The following is an 8,823-nucleotide window of genomic DNA, read 5'->3' on the forward strand; positions in this document are numbered from 1 at the left end:
GGAGTCTGACAATAACAACTCTGCCTCCATGGCACAAGGGACTCGGGGGGGGGGGGTGATGGGTCGTGTGGATACATCAGAAAGCGGTGATGAAAGAGTTTCTTCTTCGAGGGTGAGCTGGGGCAGGGGGAGGAAGGAGCAAGCTTTGCATCTCAGCGTGATGTACGGTGGGAGGTGACCGCAGACTGAAATTGGCAGCAGTTTCTTTTTGCAGTCCCATACAAAAATGGAAAACAACAAGGGTGAGACTGTCCTTAACTGAAGAAGCTCGTAGTATATTGAGCAGAAGCAATAAACCTGATAATAACAAGAAAAAAAATGGTGGCATTATCCCAAAAGGAAGGAGGAACCTTGACACTCACGAGCGGTTCGGTTTGCTCTCGCTTTGGTCCCAATGTTCAGTTCTGGGTTGGGGGTTGGCTTTTTTCTTCTTTTTTTGTTTTTTTTTTCTTTTTCTTTCAGCACAAACAAATTGCGAAGCAGGACGGGTGCTGTTGTACTTTCTCCTTCTGCGGGGCAGCTGCCTCCAGTCATTAATTGACTGTGGGCACTTGATTCCTCTGTAAACTATATTCCTTTGCCTTCAGTCTCAGGTTGGCAATACTGTTGGCCATGTTCATGCCCTGCGTGGGGCTGGCGTTGGTACACGTGGCGGAGTAGGTGGCCATGGCGCTGTGGGGTGGAGAAAAAGAGAGAAACATCATGTCAGAGGTCAGTCCTTACGCCACGGCAGAGATCAGACCCGCGCCGCTGTGGGGCTGGGCAGCCCTCGTGCTTCAGAGCCTGCGCGACACGTTTCTTACACGAGCAGAGCATTACCACAACTTTTTATTTAACATCCCAGTAAATCTCTCTGCTTCAGCTCACTTACCCGGGTATAGCCAATCTCTAAGTTGGTTTAAATCAATAGGAAAATTTCCATTTCCGATTTTCTAATCCAAAGGGTTTACAATGAGGTCACAGTGCCCAGCTTGCCAACTATAGCATTGTCCTTAAAAGTATTTCCATTGGAAGAAATGTCTTTTTGATGAGGCCAGTTCTTATTTTTATTGTTTGTGAAATCATGTCTCTTCTGAAACACGTTACTTCAAAGAAACACTCTGGGAAAAACCCATTTTAACAATTGTGAGGCTTCATTGTTTCAGCATTTTGGAATGAAAAGTTCCACATTCTTCCCTCAAAACTTCAGCTGATCATGTAGAACATGCCTTAAAGGCTGAAGGAAAAACACAACATTTTTACTTCCTTCAAAACATGTCTTTATTTGTGAAAAACATTACTTTTGGCAGTGGAGGATGAGCAAAGATGTCAGAATCCTTTCTTGTCCTAACAAAAATTTGCAAATCTGCTTTCCAGCCAGCTAGAACACTTGTTTAACCTGTGTGTCCCAGGCTTCGGTGACAAGTATCCCCTCGCCCACCAAAAAAGCAAACTCTCTGCTAYGTTGCCTTTCTTATATGTGGGTCCACAGATCAAAAACGATTGAAAAACACTGAGCGAACTGGAGACATCACCCAGTATGTTTTGGAGGAAACCACAAATGGCCTGGACGAAAGCTCAGGTGTGGTGCTAAACTTGTCAAACCGCCTTTCCGGGTGGCTCATGTCTGGGACTCTGGGAAGGACTCTAGAGAGCTCTCCTCCACCCACAGCGCAAGAAATGAGATAGCTTGCTTTTTTTTTTTTTTTTCCCCCTTCCCTCCAGTGCTGACCTCTATGACTGGAAGAGTCTTTGCAACAGCAAATCTTCCTTGAGGGGTGTGGGCGTTTGCTGCACGCAAAGCTCCAGGCAGTGGGTGTGTTCGCTYGTTCCAAAACGCTAGTGATATCGCTGACTTCATAGGGCTGAGCTGCCCTGCCAGAATTTCAAATGCAGTTCGGCACTGCCTGAATCCTCAATCCTTCAGGAGATCCAGAGACCAGTGATATTACTAGCCCCTGTCCTAGGCCATAGGACTCCTGTTTCTCATTTTAAAATCAGGGAAAAGAATTTCTTGAGGCAGAAACTGTCATGTCTCCATCAGCACCGGTGGAAATATGACAGCCTACACCAATGGAAATGACGGCTTACACYGTAGCACCAGGAGCTCCCCCCAGGAGAGCAAACATTCAGGACACTTAGAGGCAAGAGTCTCGGACGGGTATTGGAAGGGCATGAAGGACAGACATTAAAATACACACATTAAGATACAGATATATCCTTTAAAATACATATTTATCCTTTTTTTCTTTATTCCTTCAGACAAACCCAAGAAATTTCATTCTCCCAGAAAGCAGAAGCCAGCACGCAGCTACGGCAGCCCCTGAGCGGAGACTGCTGCCTGGAAAGTGGTGCAAAGTGTGCTGCAACGTGTTTCACAACGTGTATCGCTGGTGGCCACCGGGTGCCCCTTCCTACCTGCTTCCACAGGGTGCATCTCCCCCATGTTTTGTGCAGGAAGAAGGGAGAGAGCCTGAAGGATGCTCCAGTCTATATAAAACAGGAACTTTTGGCCATGGGTGTACATTGTCCCCATCCCTTTGCTCATGTTCGTAAGCGTTGGCTATATTTACAACTACTCCGATATCTCCCTTACTGAGGTTTCCTGCCCATTCTCCCCTTCCCACAAGTTTTTTTTTTTTTTTTCTTCCAAAACCCATGCATTACCACTGCCCAAGTCTGGTATAAAACTCCAGGGAGCCTGCTGCTCTTAGCCAGGAAAAGTTGTGGGGAAAATTACTGTTGGACAATGAAAACTCTACTAAATCAAAAATCTACAGAAATGCTGTGTTTTAGCAAGTTATTCCACAAGGAGCAGTGCCCATGCAGGCTGTCTCCAAGCATTGTTATGGCTTGAGGGGTTGGCCCAGAGACTCTCCAGTGTCTAATAAGGGTTGAGATCACCCTGCAGCCCTCTCCACTCAGTTCAGACACAAAAAGAGTCTCTTTCTTCTACTCAGCTGCTTGTTTTCATGAAACACAGAGGAACATCATGTTTTTGAGGCCTAAAATCCTTCTTTCAAATATGGTTTTCAACGGCCCATGGAGTCAGAGGTTGCTAGAGTGGGAAGTGCAGGCTGACAGCACAACTGTGAGCTTTGTTTTCTTAGGAACCTTTACTAAAAAAATGTCTAACAAAAACATTTCAACTTCAAAAAAATAATAGTATCTACTTGGCTATCTATGCGGCACAGATCTGCAAATAGCTTTGGTTGACCTGCGGCTGAATGTATTTGGAGAATAAACACACTGATTGAAAACTTTCCCCCCGATCTAACAATAACAGCAATAGCCACGCAGATCTCAGACGTGCTCTCAGCCCTATCACAGACTAACCGTTAATCAGAGGGTTGTGAGGCAGGTCTGAGGAGATGTGGAGGGAGCAGGGGCCCTGCAAACAGTCTGCAGAGTTATTTATCACCAAGTGTCCAACAACCCTACTCAATTCAAAGCCTAAATGAGTCAGTGAGAACCTGGCCTGAATGTCCATCAACATAAATATGATTGCTAGAGGCCTGGTGGGATTAGAAATAAAGATATTAGTTTTAGTTCTGACCTTGCTACTGAGCTTATCTGCAGCCATGATCAAGTCACTTAACCATCTGCCTCAGTTTACCTGTGTTTTTAACCTCTTGGCTAGAGCAGTAATACAAGACTAGACCACCATTCCTGCAGCTTGGGCTGAAGCCTGGAGAGACATAACGTGTCCAAAGGTCCTAACCACCCCATGTTGCTGAAAACAGCTGCTCCACTCCTCTGCCAATGCCTCTCAACCCCATTGCAGGGGCAGTGGGAGGATGACAGTCCACCCTGGCATATTAGCCAGTGGGAATGGCTTTAAGCTGTGGTAATGGCTTTAAGCTGCAAACGTCTTTGTTGAAATGTCTTGGCTTAAACTCCTTTCCACTAAAGTGCACTTGCGCACATGCGCTGCGCCCTGGGGCACTGGACATGCTCGGGTAAAGGGTGCGTTCCCCCTCGGGAGCCAAGGCTGTGTGTGCCCCTGTGCTGCCTGTTGCTGTCAGCTGTACTGCTCCTAACAGCACGCCAGGACAGGGAAGCCTCTCCACACCAGCAGACAGGCAGAGCCAGTCCTGGGCCCCCACCTCCAGGGGAAAAAACTGTCCCTAAGGTTTTCCCTTCTTTCTCTCCTCGTTCGCATGTCCCAGCCGCCTTGGGCTTCTTGTTGCCCAGAGCAGCCCCAGACAGCCCTTCCCAGTGTGCCCCTGGAAGTTACCTTTGCAGGGTCTTCTCCTAGAAGCCGTTATGAAGCCCCTCGTGTAAACAACATCTTGGGAGGGACGATCTATTTTTAAAAGTGTGAGAGGTAGAAATAAGCCACAAGCGTTCAGTAGGGATCTGGTACTGTGACTAGAGCAGTCTCAGCGGGGTGGGGAAGGAGTTAGTAGCTGCACTTGTCTCCCCTGAACTCGTCACCACCCCAGCTCCTGCCTAGGACACAACACCAAGGAGCACTTCACAGGGACAAAGCCTTAGCCCTAAAAGGGGGGCTTTGCTAGAAAACAGTTCTCAGGAAAAATCCAAAGGACGAGGGCCATCTCCAAGATCARATTGGTGGTCATCAAAAGCATCCTTTGCAGTATGTGGAGTGTGTGAACTTAGGACTCTCTTTCTTCTGGAGTTACAGGGTGGAAGAGGATGATCCCACGGAGCTAAAGCAATCAACTATGAGGGAGGCCATGAGTTTGCAGACCTCACTGTGCAAACAAAGTTTGGGGTGAAGGGCCAAAGCAACTGAGGGAGAGAGGTCCCTGGCCTGGTGCAGCTCCTGGTAGACAGTGGGAAGCTGGCTGTGACTGAAACAGCTGAACAGGAAGAAACCCAGTCAGGGTTTCTGAGGTCCTGACCAACAATGAGGCCACTGTGCTAAAAAATACCCACCAACCTCACTTTTAACTGCCCACAAGTCAGCTGGCTTCCCACAAACCAACACATCCTGTGGATCTGCATCCACACCCAGTGCCTGTCAGGTTGCGGATGGGGCAGAGAAGGACAGGGAGGCTTGTGAATTTTATGGACATCCCAGCTCCTTTGAGCAGACTGGGGTTGCAGTATCTGCATTTCTTACCAAGCACTTCTTTACCACCATCCCTTAAGCAATGCTGGCCACAGAAGATGGATGTTGAACCCCAGTCTGCCACCCAGGCACACCTGGTCCTCACTGCTGGCAAACCACAGCACAATGGCACAGCTTGGTCACACACATATCTGTGCTCTAGCAAACAGCACAGAGCTCCCTCTCCAGGATCTCTTCCAAACACTGCCTGGTGGCCAAGTCTCTCAAGGTACTCTGCCATCACCCCCCCTGGATCTGTATCTAYGAAAATGTTTATTTCTAGCTTTAAACTGGATTTATCAGGGAAGAAAGTGCAACCCCTTCTGCTTTCATATACTTCTACCTAGTCCTATTTCAATACTTCCTGAACTGCAGAGAGACACCACCACAAAAGCAGCCACAACCTCCTACGGATCCAAGGCCAGGGGAATCACAATGATGGTGTACCAACCACACCTTGCAAGCTTGGCAGTGAGATCTGGTGCGATAGGATAGGAATAAGGTAAGGAAAGACCAGTGGGGTAATCAGATTGCTGTAAACTCCAGTTGTCCCATGCGAATATAAGCAGCCCATTAGAGTAGTTACAAGCAAATGCATCTCAGAGCCATTTTCAGGCTGCTATATCTTATGCCAGAAAGTCTCCCCTGCCCCAAGCCAGAATGAGGAAGGCACAGACATATCTGAAAGCTTGGGCACAGGAGAGGAACTACAGGTAATCTAGATAGTTGGATGCATTCCCATAGAGGGGACTGTCAGGTCATCCTGAAAGCAGCAGCCAGACAAGGCCCGGGGAAGCTGGCCAGCCCAAGAAGGGCTATTCACTCACCTGTAAGGCGAGGCAGTACCCCAGGAGAGATAGTCGGTGGGTCTTGGAGCTGGGCGAGGTACTATGGGCTGCTCCACAGCGGTCACGTCCCCTGAGTAGGATTTGAGCAGAGAGGCATTCTTGCTGGCCAGCATGGCCCTCTCGTTCCGGCGAAACTTTGCTCTCCGGTTTTGAAACCACACCTGGGATAGGGAGCACACAGACCCGCCAGCCATCACAACAGCTCTGCCGTGACACTTGCCCTTTCACCATATCACTTCAGCCCCACTTGGCAAGACGGGACTCTGCAAAAGCAGGTTGCTATGGCATGTCTGTCATTGAAAACCATAATGACAAGACAACACATATCTCTGCCCTGACAGAGCCCTAGCGCAAGGAACAGACTAAGTGAGGTCCCTGTAGGACTAAGTTAGTGCTCACTATAGGTAGCAAGGTCTGGGAGTGCTGTACAACTCAGCATGTTCCCCAATCTGCTTTTATACTGTGCCACACCAAGAAGTGCAGGCTTGCAAGCTAAGAGCTGTGAAGCTCAGGATAATGTACAGAGCCTCAGCAGAGGACACCCAGGCCACGGACAACATCTTGGCTTCTAAAGGACCCCATTAACACATCTGAAAGGGCAGATGTGATGTATGGTGGCAGACCAGACTAGGCAGCCCTCCTTCTCAAGGCATGGCATGCTTGGGACTGCAGTATGGGGTGGCCCAGAAGCTTGGTCACCCCAGTAATGCCATGCAGACAGTGATGACCTCTCTTGCCATACTGGAATGGCCTGATGACAGCACCAAGGTGAGGTGTGCCTGGACATAAGCTATGGGGAATTACCTGAACCCTTGCTTCAGTGAGGTTGACTCTGCGTGCAAGGTCTTCCCGTACAAAGGCATCGGGGTAATGTGTCCTCTCAAAAACCCTCTCTAATGCCTGGAGCTGGCTGCTGTTGAAGGTAGTCCTGTTCCTTCTCTGCTTTCTTTTCTTCTTCTCTTCTGAGTTCAGCTGATCATCTAGAAGAGACAATTGGAGAGGTGAAAGGCTGGAAAACTGAAGAGATCACGGCAAGGGGGTGAATGACCTCAATGGTTTTATGATGGAGCTCGTTGAGTATAGGAGAGGGCTTGTACAATGTTAACACCACACCTTAACCACAAACTACCTCATGCTTTCAGCCAGAGATGCAGCAACTGGACACAAGGGCCAACAAGGGCCCTGCCAGTGCTACAGACAAGCACTAGCATGTATCTTTTAGCCCAGCTCATCTCTGCAGCTCTTTGTCCTGTGGAGATACAACACCAAAATCCTGGAGCAAGACTTTAAATCCAACTTTCTTCCTATCAGTGCATATGTGTACAAGTATGACAGCTTTTCTTGACCAAACCTTCCTCCCCCTCCCCACTGTCCTCTGTGCTCTGCATAGTCCACGGTCAAATGGGCCTGCAGAAAAAAATGGTCTGAACATCAAGAAGTACTGGGGCAGATGAGCAAAGTTTCCAGTATGCCACTGTCCTCTCTGTTTTCCCATCTCCAGAAGATCCCTGATATGGCTCCCTGGGGTCTCCTCACTTCTACTCATTCATCCTCYGAGTCTCAGGCCTGGCTGACCTTGGAGCTCTCAGTACTTGCTATTCCTGAGGATCTATTCTGGAATGGATGGGCTGACCCCAGGACAGCACATTTAATTTGATCCACTTGAAATTCACATCTTACCCAAATCTAGGTTCATTTCAGCTGGACTCAGCTATCCATGCATTCATACGGATACCCCATGGGGATCCTCCCATGTTCAGATCTCCACATTCCCACCGGATCCCTGTTATCAACAAACCTATAGCTTACTCATGCTGCATCTGCACCTTTGATTTGCAAACTAGACATGCCCAGAAGTTGCCCCTATGGGTTTAGCTACCTCAGGGAGGTTTTAAATCTTTTCCAGGCTACTTTTGGGGAAGAGCCTTCTCCTGCTTCCTTGCCCCCATTCCTCATTCTACATATACACATCTTTTACACATGCAACAAGTGTATGGGCTTAACATGCTGGGTCTTCAGCCCAGGTTCACTGACAGCACTATTTGCAAGGGATGCTTGACATAAATGAAGAATCACACTCACTGCACATGGCCACAGACCCAATCAACCTCCCTATCCCACCCTTCAGCCAGAGACCTGTCACATTCTTCACTACACTGCTGTCTGCTCTCTCCGGTCTTCACCAGAAAGTATGGACTGGATGAACTTGTTTGCCCTTTAACCGCATAATGTTAGTCCCCATGTAACAAGGAGGTAGGAAGTGTGTTGACCCAAGCATTCGCTTCCCAGCTCAACTGCATAAGGCTTGGGCCAACTCTCTCAAGCTACCCCATGCCTCAGTTTCTTTATCTCAAAAAACAAATGAAAAAGTCCAAAACATACCTCCCATTTCCTACAATGCTAGAAATCTCTCCTGACCACAAAGAATCATGAACTCTTGCTCTTTGGGCTTTACATTTCCAAGGACTGCAGTTTCAGGGACACAATACAGCTTTCAGGGGTGACCACAACTCCTGTGCCAGCTCTTACTGACTGCATCAAGGTACGCCTGTCTGTAAGTCAGTGTAAGGAAACTGCTATTACACTAGGCTTGATTATAGCCAAGGTAATGCCATTCTCTGTACATAACTGCATTTGGCTTAAATGAGAACTACATTCTCTTATCCTCCCCACATTCACACCAAAAGACATCAATTCAGGCAGAGATGGGGAGCCACGAGCAAAGAGGAGTCAGACAATGGAAATGAAGTGTGAGTGATACTGAGGCAAACAAGAGACAAGCACAAAAGCCAGTTTCACTCGTATGCTCCCAAGCCAAGGACACTGAAATACAGTCAGTTGCATATGAATAGCATTGCCTTTGGGAAGAAAAAGCCATGTAAGAGAGAGGCTGAGCATAAGCATGGTGGGAATTGCAGA

General features: G+C 48.1%; 1 protein-coding gene across 1 annotated transcript; it reads right to left on the reverse strand.

Moving 5' to 3' along the window:
- Positions 1-433: 433 nt before the first annotated feature.
- Positions 434-8,310, reverse strand: PRRX1 (paired related homeobox 1). The gene is made up of 4 exons (XM_026087633.1): positions 8,287-8,310; positions 6,709-6,884; positions 5,884-6,065; positions 434-672 (listed from the first exon to the last, which is right to left on the reverse strand). The coding sequence occupies exons 1-4, from the start codon at positions 8,291-8,293 to the stop codon at positions 534-536; spliced, it is 504 nt and encodes a 167-aa protein (XP_025943418.1). The 5' UTR covers positions 8,294-8,310; the 3' UTR covers positions 434-533.
- Between the last annotated feature and the right edge of the window lie 513 nt (positions 8,311-8,823).

This window comes from Apteryx rowi, unplaced genomic scaffold (assembly GCF_003343035.1).
Source record: "Apteryx rowi isolate R43461 unplaced genomic scaffold, aptRow1 scaffold_729, whole genome shotgun sequence".
In the NCBI taxonomy this organism is placed as follows: domain Eukaryota; kingdom Metazoa; phylum Chordata; class Aves; order Apterygiformes; family Apterygidae; genus Apteryx; species Apteryx rowi.

What these genes read in the sequence shown, in the direction of transcription:
- PRRX1 (XM_026087633.1), bottom strand. An exon ending in TCACTGAAGCAAGGGTTCAG is followed by an intron (nt 6,066 to 6,708) that starts GTAATTCCCCAT and finishes TCCCTATCCCAG; the next exon opens with GTGTGGTTTCAAAACCGGAG. An exon ending in GGTACTGCCTCGCCTTACAG is followed by an intron (nt 673 to 5,883) that starts GTGAGTGAATAG and finishes TCCACCCCACAG; the next exon opens with CGCCATGGCCACCTACTCCG.